Here is a 27,251-nt window from a genome sequence, read left to right as displayed (position 1 = left end):
TGAGTACACTGCTATTCTGTTGACCGTGGATTCGTTATCGGGCCTCTGGTTGTTGTCATAAAACACCTCGAGTACTTTATTTGTAACGTTTTATTTTAAATCATTTTCATTTACGGTATTACTTATTATTTCGTGAAGATGAGTGATACGAGTAGTGATATTAATGCCCAAGTAGGGTTTGCAATCCCGCATTCCGCGTTACAGCATTCCAGCAATTTCCCGCATATCAATGAGACCTGCGGAATTCCCGCATTTGCGCGGAAACTCCCGCGCGGGAAATTTTTGAATAGAATACGTCCGTTTAGCGACATCGCGCATGGCGCGCGCGAGCGCACCGTTCGGTTTGCGTGCGCATCCCGTTCCCCTATGATAGCATCGATCAGTCGAGCGAAGGAAAAGTTTAAAATCGGCAGATCTTTGCACCATTCAAACAAATTCCTTGATTCGTTTGTTTATTTTCGAGAAAAAAATTGTTTACAAGGTGAAATTAAATATGTAACTAATAGTTTTGTCTTCTTGTATGGTACTTTAATTATACTATACTGCCCTACTTCGGAAAAAGACCGTAAATGCAGTTTTGTGACAAATTGAGATAATTACATTTTCGAAATCTATATCGCATTATACATTACCCATCTATAAATATCAAAAATATCGTTTTTGTTTCTTTAAATTTAAAAATTTGTACATTTTAAATTTCTAATATNTTTTTTTAATTTAAATTCTAAGTGGAAAACGTCTTCCGTGCTGTTTCTCCAGTTCCCGAGTCCCAATCTAGGCGCAGATATACCGCTCCACCCAATTTAGGACCTGACGTCGCCATTTTCCTCCATCCACAGGACTCGACCATTTCATCGAGAAGCCGCCAGGACAGATAAGAACTTTTTTTATACTCTCTATCCTTTTATGAATCAGTCAAAGTAAGACAGAAATACATATTACCTACATAAATTTTTATATAAGCGTTATAATAATCTTTTGATGAAACATACTCAATGCACGCATTTATAAATATCTATATATAATATGTTTATTTAAAATATGAAATTGTTACGCTAAAGCATAGTACTATGAATAAGCGAGATTTGGAGTAACTCCAATAACATAAACGTGTTCTTTATTCTAATTACATATTGTTTCTCAAATTAATAATCGCTTGGAACATTAAATTAATCACTGTATAACCCTATCATTCTTTAGTAGGTATTATATATCTGATTTCACTAATACGAATTATTTCTTTATAAAATGTTCTTATATTTGTCTGAAGCGAATAACCATTGGTCTGAGATTTAAAATAAATATTTTTGTTTTTTTATTTTTCTCACTTATTTTCACTCACCCTGTATATGTGACTAATAAATATCAGAGTCTCAGTAAAACCCTAACTTTATGAAGTGTTCTGACTTTCGTAACTTTGCAGAATACAGCTAGATAACTTACACTCATAAGTTACGTGGCGCCCTAATTTAACACCATACTGTATATACAATTTTAGCTAGCTGCTTCCTAACCTACGACCCGCTCTCACGACGAAAAGCTGCCGTTATGTGTGATTTTCTTGTGATTGAAAATAAATGTAAAATAAATAAAGAATAAAACAACCCCAATACCTATTTTGATAATCAAAAGAAAAAATAACACGGCAATACATCCATTTTTACTGAGAGTCGTCCAAGTATTCTGGCTTGCAGGCGACCTTGAGAGTACTCATTTTCCTGAACTGAATGATTATGAGATTCTTAGTTGAGATGCCTGCCTATTTGTGTGGGGTAACTTCCTGTAAGCACTGTGTCCAATACATCTCCATTTATTTTTGATCTCTCGTAATTGAAGAGTGCCATTTTCAAACTTCACGGTGAATCTGTCCAGATATATGATGTATGTGTCCTTCTATGTTGTTACATATACATGGTGATTCATTAACAATAGGAAATCGAAAGCTGAAGATACTACACGTAAAATGGTGACCATTGGCGCAAACATGCCTTATCCGAAAGTTGATAGTTTTAGAAATACAGGGTGTTGAAAGTTAAAATTTTAAATAGTTGTTTTGCGATTATTCTGAAAATATGTACGTTAGGAAGTTCAAAATTTGTCAAACTATATTTTTTTAAGCGACAAATAAGATGCGTGCTGCAAGTTTAGTTATTGCTCATAGAGGGCGCCAGTTACGACCGATATTACCGAAAATTTAGTTAATGTCTTTTTACCCTGTATGTCCAACATGAAACTTGATTCGAATCCTGAAAGAGCAATCATTTTTCCATTAATTATGTATTCTTGTTTCATTTCGTTATCTCGAACCCTTTTGGAGAAAAGTCGATTTAACGAACACTATGTTTTGATAATACGAGAAATTAAAAGCGAAACAAAGCAAGTGTTTCTTCATGTTATTATAACAATTAACAATAAAACAAATAAAATACGTAATAATGATTTAAGCTAATTGTTCGAAGAATCCACCGTTGACACTGATACACTTTACATAACGTTTTCTAAGTGATCTTCGAGTTTGAAACAACATATTGGGATTGCGTCTGACTTCGTTGGCAGCGATTTGTATCCTTTGCCACAACTCTTCACACGAGCCAATAGATTCTTTGTAAACTATATCTTTCATTCGATACCAAATACATTGGTATCAATCAAGAGGATTGAAGTCCGGACTTCTGGGTGGCCAAGCAAAAATGCTACCAATCCAGCGATTTAAGCCTTAAATTAATAAGAACCTAATAATAATGACTTATTAATTAATACATTGCATTCTTTACTTACATTCAGATTTCTTTATTTTGAGAAATTATGGAAATTTTACCTTTGACAGAGGTCTCTAATGAAATTCTACTTTCGGTAAAAAAAAAAATGGTTTTTACTAGATATATTTATTAGTCCAACTAGAGCAATACAGCTTTGCTATGGGATAAATCAAGTCTACTTAATACAATATAATTACATGTTAAAAAAAGGCATATAGGCCGATCCACATTAATTACAGTACAAACAATAAAATAAGTAAGATAATAAATACAATTTAAACATATGATAAAATACAACCTCCAACATATTAAAATTAAAATAAGCTAACAGCTATTGTCAAAAAATTCCTGAACGGAGTATGCACAAATTTTTAATAAATAGATGAAAATTATTTATGTTTTTCAGATGTTGAGGTAAATGGTTAAATAATCTCCAAAACATTATGAGCTTTCAAAGTCATGCCGAGGCGTTTGAAGGGGACACAAAAATTATGTTTGTTTCGAGTATCATGACTGGACAGATACAGTAGTAATAAAACGTTCTTTATTTTTTATAAATATGTAACAATATTTGGAGGATATGCAAACTTTTCAATGGGGGAATACCAAATTCAGTAAATAAAGGGCGGCATGACTGGGTCGGGGATACTCCAGCTATACATCTGATAATACGTTTCTGGGCAATGAAAACACTATCTGCCCTACTTGAACTTCCCCAAATAATAATTCCTTATGCTAACCTTGATTGGACTTGTGCAAAATAAAAGGAAATTAACTGAGGTATTTCTGAAACATCCTTCAAAATTNTGAGAGATCTTCGAGTTTGAAACAACATATTGGGATTGCGTCTGACTTCGTTGGCAGCGATTTGTATCCTTTGCCACAACTCTTCACACGAGCCAATAGATTCTTTGTAAACTATATCTTTCATTCGATACCAAATACATTGGTATAAATCAAGAGGATTGAAGTCCGGACTTCTGGGTGGCCAAGCAAAAATGCTACCAATCCAGCGATTTAAGCCTTAAATTAATAAGAACCTAATAATAATGACTTATTAATTAATACATTGCATTCTTTACTTACATTCAGATTTCTTTATTTTGAGAAATTATGGAAATTTTACCTTTGACAGAGGTCTCTAATGAAATTCTACTTTCGGTAAAAAAAAAAATGGTTTTTACTAGATATATTTATTAGTCCAACTAGAGCAATACAGCTTTGCTATGGGATAAATCAAGTCTACTTAATACAATATAATTACATGTTAAAAAAAGGCATATAGGCCGATCCACATTAATTACAGTACAAACAATAAAATAAGTAAGATAATAAATACAATTTAAACATATGATAAAATACAACCTCCAACATATTAAAATTAAAATAAGCTAACAGCTATTGTCAAAAAATTCCTGAACGGAGTATGCACAAATTTTTAATAAATAGATGAAAATTATTTATGTTTTTCAGATGTTGAGGTAAATGGTTAAATAATCTCCAAAACATTATGAGCTTTCAAAGTCATGCCGAGGCGTTTGAAGGGGACACAAAAATTATGTTTGTTTCGAGTATCATGACTGGACAGATACAGTAGTAATAAAACGTTCTTTATTTTTTATAAATATGTAACAATATTTGGAGGATATGCAAACTTTTCAATGGGGGAATACCAAATTCAGTAAATAAAGGGCGGCATGACTGGGTCGGGGATACTCCAGCTATACATCTGATAATACGTTTCTGGGCAATGAAAACACTATCTGCCCTACTTGAACTTCCCCAAATAATAATTCCTTATGCTAACCTTGATTAGACTTGTGCAAAATAAAAGGAAATTAACTGAGGTATTTCTGAAACATCCTTCAAAATTCTTGTTTGATAACACTTTGAATTTAATATATTAGTAAGTTTATTACAGTGACTCCCAAATGTCAAAGTTTTATCTAAAATGTTACCTAAAAACGAAACAGTATTACTTTTCTCAATACTGATATTATTAAAGTTTATATTTAGGGAGGATGATATCTGACTTTGTGGTTATGAAACATTACATAGTTTGTTTTAGCACTATTAAAGAATAAAGAATTTTCACTAAACCATCTACATAAATCGGAAATACCTGCATTTATGTTAATTTGAAGAGATATTTCACACTTCTCTGAAAAGAGAAGCGAGGTATCGTCAGCATATTGTGAAACAGATGCACCAGGAATTATTTTCGGCAATTCATCGATATAAATAATAAACAGTATAGGCCCCAGAACAGAACCTTGGGGGACACCAATATCATTACTTAAAGTAGAAGGTAATTATAAGTGGATTTTTTATTACTTTCATATTTGTGTATTTTGGCAATTTGCTTTCTTCCCCTTATACATATATGAAGAAAACCAAGCAAGTGTCGAACCTCTCATCCCATAAGCCTTAAGCTGAGATCGCAAAAAATTCCAGTCGGACTAGTGCTTGCTTCAATAGCATCCAATATTTCTTCATAGAAAGAGATTATAACGCTCATAGTCGAATGACCTTCACGAAAACCATGTTGATTTTCGTTAATGATTTTATTATTTTTCAAAAATGTAAGCAACTGCGAGAGCATATTTAAAGATTGTTTATATTAGAGGGGGTACAGAAATAGGACGATAATTTTCCATATTTTCAACATAATTTTGCTTAAAAATAGGAGATACTAATGAGGTTTTTAATAACGAAGGAAAAACACCTTCTCTAAATGATTCATTGATAATGTGGGTTAACGGTTTCACAATATACTTTACAATTTTTTTTATAAGAGAACCGGATATATCAACGGGACCAGATGAAGTCTTGTGTTTAGTACTACCTAACTATTAAGATATTTATGCGTCAAAAATTTGATATAAGATAATCACTGTGCTTATGAGGTATAAAATCGAAAAAATTTGAATTTTGTTTTTCTTAGAGATAACTTGAACTACCTACTCCATTCAATCATAATTTAAGGGACACCCTATATATTAAAAATTTTAATAATTTCGACATATTTATTTTATGGGATAATTAATTAACATTAAAATTCCAGCAATTTCATTTCAACATCATACTCTTTTTAAAATTAAATTTACGGATTATTCTGATTTTATATGATGCAACAAAGTATATTCAAATCACGTACAATAAATTATAATATATGTATAAATACTGCAAACTTGTTATTCCGTAGCTTTTTCAAATGCTGTCCCCCATATTTATTATATCCTGATATTACCTTCTCCACAGACCTCTTTCATTCTCGTTATATGATTCGGTCCGTATTTTGTAAATTATTGCGGTTACCTCACCTTTATAGGACCCTTAAATCATCTGTCCTTTGCTCATAAATTCATAAAAACTTGACTGTTTCGCAAGCGGAATTGCTTTTTTATACGTTCCCTTGATTACTGAATAGAGTTCCATTTTCGATGACAATCCATGGTTCTCGAAATGTATATTATTTAAAAACGGAATATTAAAATGTTCTATATAAAAAAACAGAAAATATTTATTCTAGGTTAAGTTAGGCTCATAGTGACACATCTTCCGACAACTGTCATTATTTTAACGGGTGATTGATTGGACTGAAGCAATAAAAATTTGAGAAATAATAAATATTCATACTTATAACCATTTATAAAAAACCATAATAAAGTTTTGTGAAAGAAAAATAATACTATTAGCATAAAAAGTTATGCACGTGCAAAAAATTGTTTCTGTTCGGTCGTGAATGTGCCATGTGATAACAATTCTTGTATTTTATGGGGAGATTTACTACTGTCATTTATATGAAGACCTTCTCTGGATAAAAATTTTGAGGTGGAAATTTTGAACCATTTCGACGGCAATGGCCATTTCTTGAGAACATTAAACTGAAAACAGATATAGTGCAAGTAAAACAATAAGATAGGTCTTAAATAGTTAAAAGGTCTGTGTGTAGGTTAGGCAAAGTTCAATAGTTTAACTTATTATTGATGTTCCTCATACTTCAATATCTTTAAATGAACAAAATCAAATTATTTTCTTCCCTCAGTATTTATTTATAACATTATAGTTAGGTAGTTAAAACTGTGCTATATTATTACGCCAAAGATGAATCTAAACATGCCCACTGGACAAATAGCACAGTTCTCTACACACGCGCTGTACTTAACACCATACCGGGTGATCACATGATTATTAATCTGATTGGTTGAACCAAATAAGGTCATGTAAATTCACACTTTTATCCGTATGTTTACATCAAATATTCATACATAAATGTTTACACCCCACATGACCGACGAGCTTAAGCAAACCAAAATTGTACGATTGGTACTGGTAACGAAAATTCCCTAAATCTTGTTTACATTATCATCACCATAACACAAATGCTTTATCATAACACAAATGTTGTCTTGCTTCACCGTAAATTAAAACAATATCCATTTACTCCGAGTCGCTATATACGTAAGCCATTTTTAACACTTGAAAAACTAATATAAACACTATCGCAAAAACGTTAATACTAAAATTGGATTTCATTATTTGGAATCACTTGGGGCCACGTGGAGAGAGACCGCATTACGTACAGCGCACAACACGAATGACGTTACAGACTACAGTAGCCCAGCAATGTAAGGGTTATAAATACTACAACTTCAATAATTCTTTTCTCGGAAACTATAAGGATTTTACAAAAAATTTTTTTTACGATATGGACTCCATTTTTCATAACGCATTTATTCCCATTTTTTTTTGGATAAGTTGTGAATAAACCTGTATAAGAATGACCCAAATCATAATACACACTGCCATTAACATCGAACTATGTAGTGATTAAATATTTTTAATCTGATTTTAAACAACCGGAACAAGGATGAAAATTTCAAAGGGTTTTCGAAATTAAAATTACAATTGTTACATCAAACAAGAGAAAAGCAATTGGAACTGTTGTTTTACATTTAGGGCTTCGGCAAGCAGATTAAAACACACTTAGACCCTTTGCCATGGAAATCAAATAAGATTAATTGAAACCAAACCGAATACATTGGGATGCAACGCGAGCTTTAAAAGTAAATAAAAACAACAGCAGTACTATTCGCGAGCTGGGCCGTACAGGTGGTAAATTATTTAGAGGGAATTTATAGAACACTAGTTGAAAATTAAATTATTTATTCTTTAAAAAACTAGAACGATGGATGTGTTTTCTAGATTTTAAATCAAAAATTAATTTAGATAGTAAAATATTTAAACTGAATCTATCAATAATTTAGATATAAACTAGACGAGTATATTTTCTTACATTACATTTTACAGTTTACATTTACATACAGAATAATGAAAGACTGAACACAAAACGCTCATTTTGTCTGTAACCCTATTTTTCTCATCAATGAAGAAATGTTTTTAGCCGAAGTATAGTAGTACCCGTTTTTCCATTTTTTCTCTTTTCGATTTTATTGCTGGGAAAAAGTGGCAATATGGTACCAGTTACGCATTAGAAACTCACTAATTTAAAAAGAATAATATTCGCCATATTGGGACACAAGCACACTCTTTACTTGATTCGTATTATTTATACCGATATATCTGAAGATAGATTATAAAACGACAAGTTACTCCTGACTCTTAAATATCCTGTTTTATTTTGATGTACATACACATTTTATGTGGCCAGTGTGTCTCAGGTATTACTGACATCCTTACAAGGGGTGACTGTACAGTCAAAATACATGAGATTTACCCAAATATATGTTGGCATCACCCTTTTAACCGCTTATGAATTCGTAGCCACTCGAAGAACTGTCACCGTCGATGGAATGTTGAGGGCTTGTTTTTGTTTAAGTTACAGAAATATTAGAGTACCAAATTGTTATCTCTTCAGGGTTAAGTTTTAGCCTGTGTGTGAAAAACCATCATTATCTAACTTTTGTAACATTTCCTTATATGGTCATGTTTGGTAAAAAGTAAACTTATAGGGTAAAGGAATGCACTGGGTAACGTCCTTGTGAACGGAACAAAACTAAAAGCCCGAGAAGCAACTGGATCATTTAATTGATGAAAGCAACCATAGCCGTGTGGCTTTTATTATTATTATTATTGTTATTATTGGTTTGATAGAAAAGTAATGAACAGGTTGCTAGGGCTGACAGTGGCGGACCGTTAGTTCCTATTTTATAACTTGTATACCAGCTCCCCTATTTGTAATAAATATTGTCACGTCACCCGTGTATTATTTCGATGGAGACAACGGAGTAAACTAATTCCCATGTCCACCAAGTGTCTCCAGCATATATTTATATCCAAAAGTTCACCATTTCGATATACAGGGTGTCAAAATTTTTTTATTATACTCTTTATTTATTTGAAAATCCTTCCTAATAAAACAACAATTCTAGGTTGTATCTTTGATCTAATTATTCAGTATATTTAAATATTCCCATTATCACCATATGGCGTAGAAACCCTATGGCACTCTTCTTTTATTTACAATAAAAAATATCTCTTAATTATAAAAAAACGTAAAATATTTTAAGTTTTGATTATTTTGAACAAATAATTATTATTGGAAATTCTCTGCATCGTATTCAACTATGTAATTGTTCATTTGTCTGCAAAAAAGTATAGGTATTACTGTTTTTTATAATTCAGACACTCTTAAATAAGAGAAGAGTGGGTTTCTACGCCATTGGTGATAATGGGAATATTTAAACATACCGAATAATTAGACCAAATATATACCATTACAACTTAGAATTATTGTTGTTTTATAGAGAAGGTTTTCCAAGTAAATAAAATATATAATAAAAATTCCAAAACTTTACCCTGTATCTCGGAAACAGTGAACGTTTAGATATAAGTATATTTGCTTAAATTTAAAAAAAATCATAACAAACAGAAAAATGATTGAATTTTGTAATTTTTTTTTTAATCTGCTCTAAAATATGTAACTTTTCTTTTCAGAGAAATAGATATATTTTTTAATTTTTAATAAGAAAGTTATAACAAAAAATCAAATTTTTAATCGTTAATTTTAATGNTTTGTTATTGTTATCACGATTATTCTTTAAAATAAAGTTATATAGTCATTAACGTTATTGAAACTGACAGCTGCTATACAGCTCGTTGAGAAATGAGGTTAAGTTGGTCGCTATAAGCTACTCCCTACGTCCAATGTGTCAGAGCCAAATTCGACCACGTTTTTATTTGAACGCTCGTTATTTTGTCTTTACCTGGAAACCCTTCCTGATAAAATAACAATAATTTTAGTTTGTTATGGAATATCTTTGGTCTAATTCCTCGGTACCTATGTTTAAATATTCTCATTATCACCAATGACCTAGGAACCCTGTTCCCCACTCTTCTTTTATTTACAATAAAAATAGTACGCCACTATCTTAATTACAAAAAAACATGTTACTTTTAAGTTTTGATTATTTTGAACAAATAATTATTATTGGAAATTCTCTGCATCGTATTCAACTATGTAATTGTTCATTTGTCTGCAAAAAAGTATAGGTATTACTGTTTTTTATAATTCAGACACTCTTAAATAAGAGAAGAGTGGGTTTCTACGCCATTGGTGATAATGGGAATATTTAAACATACCGAATAATTAGACCAAATATATACCATTACAACTTAGAATTATTGTTGTTTTATAGAGAAGGTTTTCCAAGTAAATAAAAAATATAATAAAAATTCCAAAATTTTACCCTGTATCTCGGAAACAGTGAACGTTTAGATATAAGTATATTTGCTTAAATCTTATTTATTTTGACTATCCAAACACCCCTTGCAAGGACGCCAGTAATGCAGGTATTACTGTCTCAGGAGACACCCTGTATAATTTCAGTCCATTAATGATATTAGTTTACCTGTAACATAATTTGTGTGTTCTGTCTGCTTAAGGACTAAAAACCCCTACGAACTACTTTTCCGTTTTTAGTTGATTGGGAATTTCTGGCACACAGAATTTTTAAATAAATAACCCCTTACGCCAAAAGGATCAGAATGACATTTCTTTTTATTATACAGGGTGTAACTTTGAATGGAAGTATATTTATAGGAAGACCATCTTTCGGAACACAAGAGTGAATTTCTTTAACCTTTTTTTCATAATTTTTATCCCAATATACTTTTTTCGCAATTTATAAACCCCACCCTTAAACAAGCTAGCATAACTTCAAAAAACGACGCACACTATGTGCAAGTTACGGTATACATTGTTGTCAAACATCTCTTCCTCGATTCGTATACATGTTTCTTTCATAATATCACAGAAATTTAACCACTCACTATTCTCACTAACATACCGTACCGAGTAATACCTTACGCAGAAAGTCGTGAAATTACCACCGCATTACATTACCTTATGGTAAAACGATAAACTGAAAGCGATAATATACAGGGTGTTTCCTAGATAGATGTAATGATTTTAAGGGGTGGTAGGTGGGGCTATTTCCTACCTATTGCACCACTTTTAGCTTAGTCTAAAGTTGCCTGTTTTTTTTTAATTTTAATTTAGTATTTTTTTCAACTCTATCCAAAAATTAACCTATTATTATTAATTGTTCATATTATAACTCTGGTATAAAACTGAAACGGGGTTATTTACCAAGAACGATGTTTGAGCCACTATAAAAAAAATATTGGTTAAATATAAAGTTTAAAAAAAGTGAAATATGACCTTTCAAAATCAGGGTAACCTATGAAAAAGAAGTCAATATTAAATTTTGAAGTACATTATTTTATTGAATTAAAGGTTCGTAGATTTTTAAATTATTTTAAAAACTTCCTTAATTACCGCACTTTCTAACGGTATAATCATAGTAATAACAGGATGTATAAAAAAATTAAAACAGCGATTTTATTGAATTTGAATTTATCGTTTTCTAGGATCCGTACTACTCAGATTAATAAATTAAATATTGAATTATATAACCACTTCGTGAAATGTTTTAATGGTGTTAATGTTACTAGTTTAAGTTTTAATAAATTTCGTAGGTTAAGTAAAAACTTTTTATTGGATAAATGTTTTTATAGCGTAAGGATTATTTCCTCATCGTAAACCAAAGCCTTTGCACGTCCCCATACATAATAGTCGAGCGGCGTTAAGTCAGGGGAGCGTGGTGGCCATGGAATAGGTCCAGCTCTTCCAATCCATGCGTTGGGAAACAATGAATTTAAAAATTCCCTTACAGACAAGCGGTATTGTGCAGGGCATCCGTCATTTTGAAAAATAATAGCATCTTCATCATTTTGAAATTGAGGCACGTCTTCTACCAATTGTGGTAAACCTGTGCTGAACAAGAACAACAATACTCATTAAAAAAGACTCCCCCACCGCGTTGGCGCGGCACCGGCCCAATTAAGAAGAAAGTTTTTTCTTGGTAGGCTCCATAATTACGGAATTCTTTGGAAACCTTTTGTATGTGATATACCGTTAGAAAGAGCGGTAGTTAAGGAAGTTTTTAAAATAATTTGAAAATCTAGGAACCTTTAATTCGATAAAATAATGTGCAAAATTTAATATTGACTTCTTTTGCGTAGGTTACTCTGATTTTGGAAGGTCATATTTCACTTTTTTTAAACTTTAGATATAACCAATACTATTTTTATAGTGTCAAACATCGTTCTTGGTAAATAATCCTGTTTCAGTTTTACACCACAGTTATAATATGAACAATTAATAATCATAGGTCAATTTTTGGGTAGAGTTGAAAAAAATACAAAATTAAAAATAAAAAAAACAGGCAACTTTGGACTAGGCTAAAAGTGGTGCAATAGGTAGGAAATAGCCCCACCTACCACCCCTTAAAATCATTACAGCTATCTAGGAAACACCCTGTATAATAAAATGAAGTGGCAACATGTTTGGCCATTATTGTTTCGTCGAATTATTAATGTCGACCGTTTATTTTTTGCTGTTGTCGTTTCACATCAGGTGCATGATGTGGGATATTATGCAGTTCACCTGAACTAGGTCAACGTCAGAGGCCATGAACACTATGATTCACAAAGTAAACACAGTGCTTAAAAAAACTAGTAACAAGTACTGACTATTAAAAACTGGATTGAAATGAATCAGAAATATTTCAATATTCAATTAATGAGTTTTATTTTTTTATTATTTACATTTTATAAAGCATCAAAAATATTATTTTAAAATGTAAATCAATTTTATCTTAGTAACTTATGCCTATCAACATACCAGTGTTAGTTAATATTTAATAAATCATGCAAAAATATTAATTGTCAAAGAACATTAAATTTTTATTGTTCAGGGTTTCATTATTAACGACATAAAAAAAACTTTAAAAATAAAGTGGGGAATTCTGCGGAACACGTAATAGTACCCTTAAAATATTGACCCTCTCCTAAAGTTACATTATGTGTAGATATCGCAAAAGCACGTCAGATGCGTTCACTTTATTATTAAAAAACTGCAACTACTCTAATGCAACATAATTTGTTTTAGTAAACATTCCAACGGATTAGGGTGATTTGAAACCAAAATTTACCAAATATTTTCTAGGTTATTCTGTAATAAGTCATCTAAATAAATCAAATGAAACCCAGGAACTTTAGAAAAACTGTAATTATGCCGAAAACATTCAAAAACACCTAAAACATGTTCTTCGCTATGTGTAACTTATTGTATATTAGTGAATTTGTATTTCAAATCATCCTGAATAAGAACTGTTTGAATTGTCAAGGGAATGGGACATGTTTCCATTGTGCTTTCCGCAGATCTATCTGACAACTAATCCTTAAGTAGTATACTCTCAGCAAAATATAATCTCAAACAAACCTTACAGAATCCTAGTCATATTTTCTTATTTTTACACTAATTCTTGACCAAACATTTGCGGCACTAATCAACTAATTTCATACAAATTCTGTATACAAGTTTAGTTTTTGTATACATGTATGCACGTACAACAGTATTTTTTACTCACAGGGGCGTAGTTTTTGGGGTGGATTTTCGCTTGCATTTTTTTCAAGATATTTCAGTACTATCATAGAGCTGTAATATCTTCATAACCGAGCATAATTTCGACTTTTGATAGGTATACATTTTTTGAGTAGAATAAAATTCTCTAAATATTTATGATAGTTGAGTGTAAAAATTTAAATGTACAAAAAATTTACAGAAGGATATTCACAAAGGGTTGTAGTAAAATTAACATCCTGTATGATTTAACCTAATAGGAACATAATCACTGCATACTTCATGAAGAGAAACTGAGCAACAGTAAATTTTGCTCAAATCGGTTAACTGGGTTCTGAGTTAAGGAGAAATCAGGAAATAAAAAAAGAAATTTTAAACTCCTTCAACTTTTTTGCGACATTTTTTGTTTAAGCAAGTTTAGTTAACACGTTGACTGCGGTACATACCTCGGGGGGTATGTACTCATTATAAAAAATATGCGAATCTCAATAATCACATTTTTACTGTATCTTGTGAAAGTTGCAGAATCTGTAGTTTTTAGTTTTGTAGTTAAAATAATGATTTTTCTATTTTTTTCTTTTCAAAACTCTTTGCGAATGAAAACGTTAGTATCCTAGGATATATAGTTACAGATACATGCAATTTTATAGCAATAATTGTGTTATTTTTAATTTTATAGAGGTCAAATGTAAAAAAAATTACATATCCCCAGGGATATGTACCGCACACAGAAGTTTTGTTACATATCCCCGAAGATATGTATCGCAGTCACGGACAAAGTACATTGAGATTATGTCGCAGTCAACGTGTTAAATCGACACCATTTAGGTTCTAAATTATACCCTTGAAGTATGTAACATTCGTTAGGTAACACCCTGTATATTGATCTTAGATCGATAATTTCAGCAAAGTTGCCTCAAAACTTAGGATAAGATGCTTTTTTATGAAATCTAAATTAGTTTTGAATTTGTATGTACCCAAATTTCGTAATTTGTTGGTAAATTATTGAAATGAAGAACTTTGTTGACAAATTAAAATTAATTTTCAAATTGCTGTAGTGTTCACTTTATAAAGTGATATGGCTTAAAGCTTAGTTGTTGTTGAATGTCAACCCACACGTCATTTCATTTCAAACATGATCAAACTTTGTCCTTTATCCAATGTTATCAGTGATAGCCTTTAGCGTTCAATAACGTTTCGAATGTGAAATATCACACATTGTTCGCCTTTTGAATACTTTAGTACCGGATGAATAGAATCAAAATATATATACTCGTACGTTTTGGTACTACAAGGTGATACTTCTATTTTTATTAAAGATGTTAACAAGCGTTTACGTTTTCTGTTCGTCATCTCTTAATACTTTTTAGTGGGTATAAAGTACAGTACAAAAATCTCGACTTATTTATTTTTAAGTTTACGAAAATAATAATTGACAAACAGTATATCAATAGATCTTAATTATTGCTATCGTACAAAGATTTCTTGTTGATAACTATATTACTTTTAGTGTAATGTTTTACAAATTAGGTTCTAAAAATTTTCATAAATTGTCATCAAACGAAGACCTAATTTCCAAATAGGAAAGGGCATTTTCCAGTATAAATATTTAACCCTGACCCCTTTTAAGATACAGCATGTTTAAAGGTTTCGGAAAAATGTTATACTGTGTATCCTTAATGCATTTGTGTATTGCTACATGTTTTATTTCCTTACAGATTAATATAAGAGCAAATATTTTAGGACTCTCTCCTACAAAAATATGCAAACTAAGTATCAAAAACCCTGTATTTCAGGCATTTAAGGATAAAGATTTATATTTTTTATTCAAAATCCATAACAGATACAAAAATATCACGAGACACAAAAATCTGTAAAAACAAATTTTGTACTGATGTAAATGTAATTTAGCTAATCATAGACGTACATTCAAAATAGGATTCTAAAGGTTGCGGAGGTTCCAAAAAATGACAATTAGTAGTAGTACCCTTTCTACATTCGAATAAACAAAGATGTATACCGACTACGAAGTCTCTAGCTCAAACAGTTTGAAATTTATACGAAAAAATACTATTTCGTGGTACCACATTGAGTGACGTAGGCGTTCATTTTTGCATTAGGTGATTTACTGTAAATTGACTTATTTTGATCCGTTTGTTGATTTTACATGTATTTTCCAGACACCCACATTCATTTTTAAAGTACAATTATAGAATTTCCTTTCACTTCCTTAGCTAAGAATATTTAACCTGTCCTTGTTCTCGGGCTAGGTTCTGTGGGGGCGGACCTGCTATTAGAACCTCTATATCCGCTTTAATGTTCGGTTCGGTTCTTCCAAACGTTTCGCTGTTCTTCACTGTCAGCAGCTTCAGTAGTGACTTTGCAAAAAATGCTAAAACCGGTATTAAGGAAACATTCTTCATGCAAAAATTAACATGTCAAAAAATAATGCAAATACATGTAAATTTAGATATTATCGTAACGTGTATACTAAAAATAAGAAAATATGAAATAGAGAAGAGCAGGGTAGCACTATTTTCAATTTTACAAAGATTGTCATATCATGTCAATTTGTTTGTAGTTATAAACAGGAACAAATATCAAAGCAGACTTTAATTTTAATTTAAAATGGGTATTTAATAAATATTGAAAATATATGTACTATTATTCAAAGATCATGCCATGAACACCTACATATAGTTATACAACTGACAATTATGATTTCGTACTAAAGGTATTTGAAACAAAGTATGTATATGCCTAGTTGAACAATTTGAACAAACAACTTTGAAATATGTTCTTATTTTATTTAATTAAATTAATTTGCCAAGCAAATTTTTTATGTAGAGATTTTAGAGAAGTCATTAGACTTCTCTAAAACCAAAGAACAACTGTTGCTTTTAGTGTTTTATTCAAAACTGAAAAATAGAAGGCAGTGGCATTTATAACTAATCCTAAAACTTCCATTTTTCATAATGAGCAGTACCTACTGTAGCTTATACATACACAAAGCTATCTAAAGGGGAGCAGCTTCAGGATCATAATTTAATGTTGATTATTAATGAGGTAATATTAATTTTCACTAAATTATAGATGACTAGGGTCCCATATTTATAAATTATAGGTCGACTTCTCCAGCAGAGGTTATAAATTTATAAATGAGTAATAATTAACCTTCAGAGCTGAACCTATTTTACATATTTCCAGGGCTATATTATAGTAAATGGCTGGTATTGGTATATAGGTAGCACATTATTGATTTCTCCTAGAATATTTATAGTTTATTACTTCCTAATATCGGCAACCAAATGTAAAGCCTAATTTCCGTAAACAAAGTAAAATAATAGACTGTCTGGTTGTCTCTACCACTACACTACCGTAATACGATAATAAGTTGCCTATTTTTTATTTAAATTTATAGTTGATGAAAAGACATATTTTAATTCAAATGCAAAATAAACGTATTGATATAATATAATCATCTAGAAACGTTTTGCTGCTCAAGATCTAATTGTAAGTTGAATCCAAAATCGTATATAGAGTGATTCACGTAAAACTCCCTGATTTGATAACGGAAAGGGTTGTTTGGGTTTTGCAAGAACTAGTTGATAGAGCTCTTCAACGACGTCAATTAAGAACTCAAGTATAATTTTTGGAAAGCAAATTCTAGATAGCACTGGAATCAAAGTATTTTTTCTTTCTCATGAACCTTAAAAAGGGTTATATTTTAGTTACATAATAGAAACCAATTTGTTTCATATAATATTTTGTATAATTTTATTACCTTGCAACCTCAGAACTTCTCCAAAGCTCAAACTTTGGGCTTTTATAATTTCTTCTTTTCATTAACATTTGTCAAGAAGTTGATTTTAATAAAGTTTTATTTGTTGACGATATGGAAGTCTTCTATATCTATTTCTTTCATAAATGATTGTTTAAACTCAAAAAGTTGTATATTAAAATGTGTCAGAAGTGTAAACCCAAGAGAGCCACATATCATTTTCGAATGAATTCGTTGCGCTGAACTCGATCCTGTAGTCAAAATTCATGACTGGTCCAATTTGATTTTTTCCTAAATTTTGTCGAAATATATCATTTTCGTAGTATTTTGAGGCGCTGAATACGATACCATTGGTAATATTTATCTCTGACTTCGATATTTCTCAGAAAATCGAAAATTGGTGCTTTTTACATACTGAAAATTAAAAAAGTAATTACTAATAACTTCATAAGAAACATAAGGACTTACCAAATCTCAAGAACTTACATGTGGCAATACAAAACATTTACATTTTGTAAATTATATAACCAAAATTTGACTAAAAATAATATATTTGCTGACCCATACCTTAAAAATTAAAGATAATAGATCCAGTACCTATCCATAGGAAACAATTATTTTGTTGATAACAATTCCCGATTTGACTTATTTTTTCAAAAAGCATTTACCATTTTTTTTTATTTTTGATGCAGTAATATCATTTATAAATTAAAATAATATCAAAATTAAATAACTAAAATATTTATCGTTATTTTTCATGAAATTGGATTTTTGTTGTTTCATTCACATTGAAAATTACAGAACGTTAAAATTGCTTGAAGGGTGTGTACTTGTTTTTACCGCATTTCTCGCCAGCCTAGCGGATAATATTGAATTGATTATAAATCATCATATATGTATAGCTGCCTGATTTGAAGAGCAAACATATGACAAATTCATATATTCATACTGGATGGGATAAATCATGTATGTTTAACTATTAAATGTTTTTCTGCGAACGAAACGTGACATGTCACACTGTTTAAAGCTCCATGAATTGCTGAAATATACCAACATACGGGCGATTTTCATATAAAAGCTGTTGAGTGAATGAATAATATATAGCTTTATTTGGAAAGTAAAGATATTATCCTATTATTATTACCTATTTCTAAAGAGTAATAACTCACACGTAGGAAATATTTTTAATAAATTAACATTAAAAATAAAAAGCAGGATAACTTAAAAAAGCTTAACATATTAAATGAATTTATTGTCATTTTAAAATCACTCAAGATACCTCATTAATGGCTAGTTGCACCAAGGGTATTTGACGGAAGTTTAAGACTAAACGTAGATTAAAATAGAAATTTTTGATGCATAGCTTCTTAAACTTGAGTCAATTATTTTCAATCTCAGATTTACTTAAACCACCAGCTTTGGGGGTTTTAGTGGAAGTTTAGTTAACCAAATAATTTACAAGTCCATAACACAGAATAAGTGTCCATAGCAAACTTAAAAGGTCCAGTTCGCAAGATTTGAAATGTTGAGTGCTAGATTCTGAAGGGTGTGGATTAAAATGGATTTAATTGATTTAAATGTAGAATATGAAGGCATTTTTGACGAAGATTTAGAAATAATAGAAATAATTGAAAATGGATTTCCCAGACATCTGAAAAAATTATGTCTACAGTTTTTTTCGGTTATAAAAAGAAACGGTTGTAGATGTTCTTGAGCAAATATAACAAACTATCAATTATAACAGCAAAAGCTTCTTTTTTATTACAGTTCTTTTTATTATACAAACTATCTTAACAGTTTGTTCCTGTTATCATAACACCTTTCCAGACATTCCACATCTCTGGGACAAGATGGTCCAGAACTATTATATCGGTGAGCAATATTTTTCCATGGTTAATTCTTCTCTCTGAAAGTTACCCCATCTGTTTTTCTATTTTCGACGATATGTTTATACTTAGAAACAATATTTATCAACAAAGCTTTGTCGTTATTAGTAAAATTTGCTGATCTTTTTATCTTATTGGCAGAATCGGCATAATCCATCTCGAAAAGTATACAAGAAATATTTTTTGATAGAAGTGATCATAAAATATAAAAAAGATGTAATTTTTGAAATTTTTGACAGCATTTTAATGACTTGAAATAGACGCAGAAGAAAAATCCATAAAATGTCATATTTAATTGAGGTTTATCTGTAAACTAAGGTTTTGTTAAACGTAGTTTAATACAAAATTGGTGCAATAACCCATAAGAGAAGGATACCGTTTACAACTTGACAAAACTCATCTTGCCCGCTACAGAAGACGACAATCTGCAGTAGGAGTGACAAAGGTAGAAGACCTTCATAGAGGCGCAGTAGGTTCAGACCATAGACTACCTTCAGACAGAAGATGAGTTCCGGTGCTAGTCTGGTAATATTGTCACTGCGCATCTGATACTCGTGGATGAATTTTCACAATCCGTAATGGATATTAAAAAGATTAATATCGGACAGAGGTGACAGAAGTCAGGACCCATATTGTTGTTAGCTTAATTTAATAATTTCAATATTCATTTACTATTCGAATTTCGGTTAGATTATTTTGATCAGTAAATACAATTTTATTGTTATTTATTGTTACTAGACGATAAAATGTTATCGACTAGCGAAAAGCATTAATTCAATAACGACGAAGGAGAGAATGAATTCTATTCTATTTTTTTTCTATAGCGAATTTTAACAGAAAAAAAAACTTAAAAAAATGAGTTACTGCTTAAATCACGTTTTATAATCTCAGTGGGTGGTTTCAGTTACTACAGAGTATTTGCAATAAAGGAATAAATAACTACTATTTTGTTCTACTTTGCCAGTTCTAACATAGTAATTATGTCCAATTAAAAAATAAAAACAAAAAATGGTGGATGTCCACTGTGAAATAAAATCACAAATATTTCCTAAACTGTTAAGTTTTTCGAGTTGAACCAGTTGGCAAATTCTTCAGGGAACTTATTTTTATGCAGGCAGATTGCGATCGTCATCTTTACAAAAATTCTGGTTTGTTAACCATTGGGCCGTCCTGGCGTTCTGGGCATGATGAAGTTTCACTTACAACATTAAAAACAATCTGTATGCACGTATTATCGATGACCAAATTTGCATCATCTTGAAGTTAATAGTTTAGAGACTGCAAATAAAAATAACTTTTTAATTTTCACTTTTGAGGGCTCGTAACGAAGGCCCGTATAAAAAAAAATACTATATGAAGAACTGATATTATTTTGACCTCATCTATTTGTACTCGACTTTTTTGTATCAAGTACAGGGACACCCTGTATACCTCAATGCTGCATGTGATACATGTTCATTGCAAATCTTACACGTGTAATTTGCGTTTGTAAAATATGAGGATTTAAACAATTTTCAGGTTGCCAATAATGGTAAGTGTACATTAGGTATCCAAATTCACAGCGACGTGAACCTCACCTTTAGATTATTTATTATGGTGAAAGAAATTCCAGATTAGGTACAAGGGTACCTAACTAATTTTCCATATAAAATTACTTTAGTACAACCGCAGAGGGTACAGATTTTATGTCTTTTATTTCACTGAATTTTTAAAATGTAAATAAATGCTACATCAAATAACATATCTACCTTTCTGAACTGACGTCATCCCAGAAGCATTGAGGATTTTATAATCAAGGTAGTAATGTTTGTATTAAATGCTCTGTAATAAATAACATTTTGTACACATTTTTTTAAAACAAATATTTAAATTGTGAATAATTCTTGGGCACCAAGTTTAAAATAATTTGTTATTGTCAACTGGCTTCTCCTCTTTGTTTACGAAATGTGCAGTATTGTCTCCTTTCATTTGCATTATTTATTTCTCTTTCGCTTTACAAAACAAAGTTTGACAAAGAAAGAGGAGAACGAGGTAATCATTTATCACCGAAAAGTAAGGGATTTATAAAGATATACCTACTATCGCGCCTGCGATTCTATTTGCGGTTTCTGTATTGTAACTGACAAAGTAATTTTAAATTAACATGGAATAGGTAACTTTCAGACGATTACATATATTGTGCACGAACTCAAATATTATAGGTACGTAAGTAAAAATTATCTAAGGATGCTTTCAGTGGAAAAATTCAATGAAATTGTTTTAGTTACAAAAAATGTAAGCTAATAGCAAGGATAACTTATAGATGTATTAACAGAACTTTCGTCGTAAAAAATAGAAAAGTGCGATATTATTTTTCTTGAGGCTGCTGAAACTCGGTATCTGTTGAAATAATGTTTGTCAGAATTCTACTACCATAACTTTAGAAATGCTTCCACCAAATTTCTAATGATAAAAAATAAAAAAAACGTTTTTCAAATTCACAGTTTATAAACATTATATTATAAACATATAAACTAAGAGATTATAACATATACAGATATAAACATATAAACTGAGAGACACATTCCTAGTGTGTTTTAGTTTCCCCTGGAGGCCTAATCCACCATCTTTACAAATAAGAACAATTTGAATCAAAATAATAATAAACATACATTTACCAAGTAACAACAACTAAACAAAAAACAAAATAAACGTTACGTATTTACAATAATTGTTCAAAATGCTAGCCATCCACATCCATACATTTCTGACATCTTCTATTAATGGAACTACCTAATTGAAGCTATTATCATGTGGTGGTTTTCATTTAATTCATTACACGCCTCTTCTATTCTCTACAGTATTTGTGGTATTTTATCTATTGGAGTAGAGTAAACTTTACTTTTCAGATAGGTAACCCCTAACATAGAAGTCCAGGGAATTTAGATCTGGCGATCTGGCTGGCGAAGACACTGGACCCTCTGCACCATTATGATTGACATTGGCATTTGGTCTTCAACCGCCAATCGCCCCATATAATTTTCATTAAGCCATTCTTGTATTACTCTCATAAAATTCGTAGGAGCACATCCATTTATATCTAGTTATTTTGTGGTATATTTAATGGAACATCCTCTGATAATTCAAATAGATGATTTTCTAGAAAGTTTAGAAATGTCTGGGAATTTAGATGGGGTGGCACGAAGAAAGGTCCGAATTATTCCCGGAGTCACACTTTCACAGAAAATTCGTGTTGAAAAGATCTTGTCCGAATTTCATGAGGATTTTCTTGTGACCAAATAGTGTGAAAAGTCACTACCCCTCGCCTTGTGAACGTAGCCTCATAGTCCAAAGTATTTCTAGTAAGAATTCTGGATTATGTTGTGACTTTAACAACCACTAACAAAAATTCGCGTCTCTGCATCTCCCGGAAGTAAATTTTGCACAGGTTGTAAATGGTACGGATTTTTACCATCCTTATGTAGAACTTTTCAAATTTTCGATTTACTTATCTCAAGTTGCCGAGACGTTCTTCGTGTACTTAGCCGAAATCGTCGTCAAATGCTCTTAAAATTTAATTTCTGTCTTTCATTGCGTCGTCGTGATTTTCCAAATATCGTTTTAATCCAAAAAGAAAGCGACGAGTATAAAGAATTTTGTTGATGTGCTTAGAAATTGCACTTGCTTTTAAGCATATAGGTACATAAATATTCTTGTAATATTATGGTTAGAAGTGTCTGCCACAAGGGGATTGTATTGGTATGAATAACTTGAGAACGGTGAACTTTAGGGAAAAAATTCAAGTTGCGTTTTTTATGCATTTTGTACATTAGAATATAAATCAGTTACAACAGTTTGTAAAAAATACACTGGCGTATGTTTTTTATAAAAAAAGGGGGTGACCTTGTCCAGTTTACACCACTGGTTGAACCTTTAGACCTCATATTTTAGAGAATCCAAGGCCTACTATCATATATTATCTGTTCTAAATTTTATTGAGATCCATTGATAGATTCCGGAGATACAAGCAAAAAATCAATTTTATTAACAACTTCAACACCCTGTATTCTCTAAAACGAGGCCGTTCCAGACCTATGTTTATAAGGCAAACACTTATTATTTTAAAGAGATCTATCTGCCCTCCAAGTTTCCTGCGTAAAATTCGAACCACCATGTATATATACTTCTTTGAAATCGCAATCGAATTTCTTAAAACTTTAATGTTTACCACTTTTTCCTAAATAGATATTAAAAATATAAATCGAAAAGAATATTATGTGAATAATATTGTACCTAAATAATATTAAAGCGAGCATCCGCCTGCATTTTGTAAATTGACTAAAAAACCAAGCATTCCATATAAATAAAACAAAGCAAAAATTCTAAATTTAAAGACATTTCCAAAAATCTTCCGATAATCAATATACCATAACAAATTTTTTTTATTAATGCTTCCTTGAGCTGATCGTCCCTGAAAATTTCAATCGTTTCCTTTTCCAAAAAAGAGCTACATCGTAAAAACTGCTTTTGTAATTGCACATTTTAAGGCCTATAACCATGAAACGGCGAGTTTAAGAGGTTAAATTTATTAACACTTTTAGTTATAGTTTTTTAAGTATGTCACTACTCAAACATTGTAACATGCTTTACGAGATAGAGTGTATTTGTACATATTTTAAAACGTTATTATTTTCTTTTCAGATACGAAACCGAAGCTGAAGAACCACTATCGAGCACACAGACTATCCTTCTGGTTAAATTTGGTTCCAGACTTGCACAAACCCGGAGGGGACGACGTGCCCATGTCCCACCACGAACTTCCAGACGACGATCCACCTCTTCCAAAGCTACCGTCACTAAATCCAAGAAAACTGCCCACAACCGAGCCTCCCATCGACCTTCGGACAACAGTTAACAACAACTCCATTGCCACTATAGGTCCGATGGACTCCACCGAAAGAGTAGAAGAACTAGGAGGCATAAGCACAACTTCCCACCCAGTGGAAGATGGCTTCGCCGCTTACTCCACAGCCCTCAGTGTTACCATAGCAATAGGGTGTTCGCTTTTGATACTGAACGTGTTAATCTTCGCAGGTGTTTACTACCAAAGGGACAAAACCCGCATGAATGAGAACGTCGGTCATCAGCCTAAGAAAAGAAACGAAAACGGCCAAATGCCTAACAATATCTGCGGCGATCTAGAATCAAGCATAATAGGAGTCAAAGGAGACCCGGCCACCATCCTGGGTCACCACCACTCGCACCACCAACTGCCACCGCCGGAGTTCGCGGACTTACCGCAAAACAACGCCACGCTTCCCCGACCCCCACCTCCGCCGAAGCTTTCAAAAGCAAACGTGAACACTCTGTCTTCGCACCAAGTGCCCGAAAATCAGCCTCTGCTGTCTACGCATAGCATACAATTGATCAACACCGGCACGCTGACAAAGAAAAACACCCAAATGAACTCCAAGCAGAATACAAAAATGGAGGAACTGAGAGTGTGACAAGATTGTGCGGTAGTGATCTGCAATAACTTTTGCTCAAACTTTTTTTATTTATTACTGTACGTCTAGGATTGGAAAGTCTTCGAAGAATCGTTTTAGGCAGAGCGTTTTTTTAACATCTGGTGATCAGTATTTTCATGGTTCGCAATGAAAAAAGAAATGGTTACATGTAACCCAAATCATTATGTATGCAGGGTTTTATAAAACACTAAGCAAGCCATTAACTGCGAGTATATCTTCTTTGAATGAAAATAAATTAATTTTCCTTGTGCTATTTTTCAATTAGGCGAATCTTTCTTAAGCTACAGGAGAAAAAAATTACAATTTAAATCACAAAATTTTGATTTCATGCCAGTACGGAAATATTTTTTGCTACGCACGTCTGTTGTTTAAAAACAATGTTTTTTAGATTAAACACTTGTTTCTTTAATGTTCTTGTAGAGCTTGGCTTAAACAGTCGGAACTTCTTTAGATATACGATGGGAACTTTTTATGTACAATAAATTCAACAGACGATTATTTGAGTGATTTTAAGAAAAAAAGTTCATATAAACATTTGTCCGTAGATGCTTCGTTTTCAAGATACAGGGTTTTAAACTTTTGTAAAAAAAATGCTATTTCGTAAATGTCTTAAATACCCTTTACCCAATTTTGTTGTAATTTGTCAGTGTTAGGTATTTGTTCTTTATGTTATTTAGAAGTTACATGTTATTAATAAAAAATCATAAAAAAAGGATAATTTCCAAAAGAAACTTTTCCCCATGTTTCTTGTATGGTCCAGGGATATGAAATTAAGTAGATTTTATTTTTTTTTTTTTACAAAAATTTATCAATATACCAAGAACATTAAAGAGACAAAAAAGTTGTATTTTTAGTTGCTTAATTGAAAAAATATATAAAAATTACAAAAAAATCAGTGGCGTACATTTTATTTGTCAAAAATAATGGTTAAGGCACCGCTCGGACGCCACTGGACTTAATAAATCTAATCAAATTAGGGTTAAATTAGCCCCTTAACACTACAAATAACACTGCTAATTTACAACAAAATTGGGTAAAGGATATTTAAGATATTTACGAAATAGCAATTTTTTTACAAAAGTTTAACACCCTGTATCTTCAAAATGAAGCATTTGCGGACCAATGTTTATATGAATTTTTTGTCTTAAAATCACTCAAATAATCGTCTGTTAAATTTATTGTACGTACTTCATTAACACCCTGCATATTAAAAAAGAGGTGCTTGAGTGAAAAGTAATATAAGATTTCCAATTATTTCCTCTCAAGGAATCTGTGACAATAGCTTGATTTCCTGTTTTATGAGGCACTGCGTATTTCAACATTTCAGTTTACATTTGACAGAAAACGAAATCATACTATTAACGTATATGCTAATAAAAGAATGAATAGGATTTACGACTGGTTTGTCACATTTATACCACGAAATTTTACTGTCAAATTACTGCTAAAGGAAAATCCAAAAATATTTTTATACAGAATATTTCAATATGAGTGAGATAACATTGTTTTCTCTCACAGATAGAGAGTTAGTTAAGTACACTTCAAAATTTGGAAGTGAAAATTGTCAAATTTCATTTTCTGTGCTTATTTGAAAAGTTAATGAAAATAAAGAAACTTTGTTCCAAAATGGAAACAGATTTTCTTCCATAAGTCATCATAAATTTAATTTTTTAAATACAAACCTATTAATATTTTTGCAGTATTAAATTCCTTATTCATTTCAGACTCCGATGATATATAGTATTTTACTGTTTAGTAATGTTTCAAATTGAAGAGCTCATCATCAGTGTTATTTATTGTCAATACTCCAGTTCTCTTCGAGAAATGATTAATTAACTTAATTAATTAATAATAATTAATTATTAATTATTAATTAAGGATTAATAATGATTTACGTAACTTTTCCCAATTTAACTGTGCCTCTTATCTGGCGTTTTCTGAGATAGCAATGCTACAGACATTTGAAGTACTCTGTAGAAAAAAGAACATTTAAAACTTTTATATTAATTTAGCCTAATTTCTAACTATATTTCTTATAACTTTTCTTAAATATTTTGAGTGGTATAGGTAAGTCATGTAAATATTAAAATCTCATTTGAATATTTAAATAACGACTTTTAATCATATGATCCTGGATTTCAGCAGGACTTAGTAGTCTACCAAATCACAATGCTTATTGCTATACATTTTTTAATCCATTGTTTTCTCCTTCTCTCAGAATTTAATTATGGAAAATTTAGAACGTCAAAATACTGATCACTTTATGTAAGGTGACATTGCTGAAACGATATTTATGAGCAAATCCTAGGCTTAAACTAAATTTGGAAGCAAACTAAAAACAATAGTAATTTGTAACTAAAATTTATC

The 27,251-nt window shown here is 31.2% G+C and overlaps 1 protein-coding gene across 1 annotated transcript in view; it reads left to right on the top strand.

The window, feature by feature from the left end:
• The window catches only part of LOC108917601 (neuroligin-4, Y-linked-like), a 54,605-nt gene extending 29,742 nt beyond the window's left edge, over window positions 1-24,863 (top strand). Inside the window, exon 5 of the mRNA XM_018724290.1 lies at window positions 24,058-24,863. Within this exon, the coding sequence (XP_018579806.1) occupies window positions 24,058-24,863 (806 nt within the window). The remainder of the gene's footprint in view (window positions 1-24,057) is intronic.
• The last annotated feature ends 2,388 nt before the right edge of the window (window positions 24,864-27,251 follow it).

This window comes from Anoplophora glabripennis, unplaced genomic scaffold, assembly GCF_000390285.2.
Source record: "Anoplophora glabripennis isolate ALB-LARVAE unplaced genomic scaffold, Agla_2.0 scaffold58, whole genome shotgun sequence".
Classification (NCBI taxonomy): domain Eukaryota; kingdom Metazoa; phylum Arthropoda; class Insecta; order Coleoptera; family Cerambycidae; genus Anoplophora; species Anoplophora glabripennis.
Note: the sequence above shows the minus strand (reverse complement) of the source record. Positions and strands in the feature narration are given on the sequence as shown.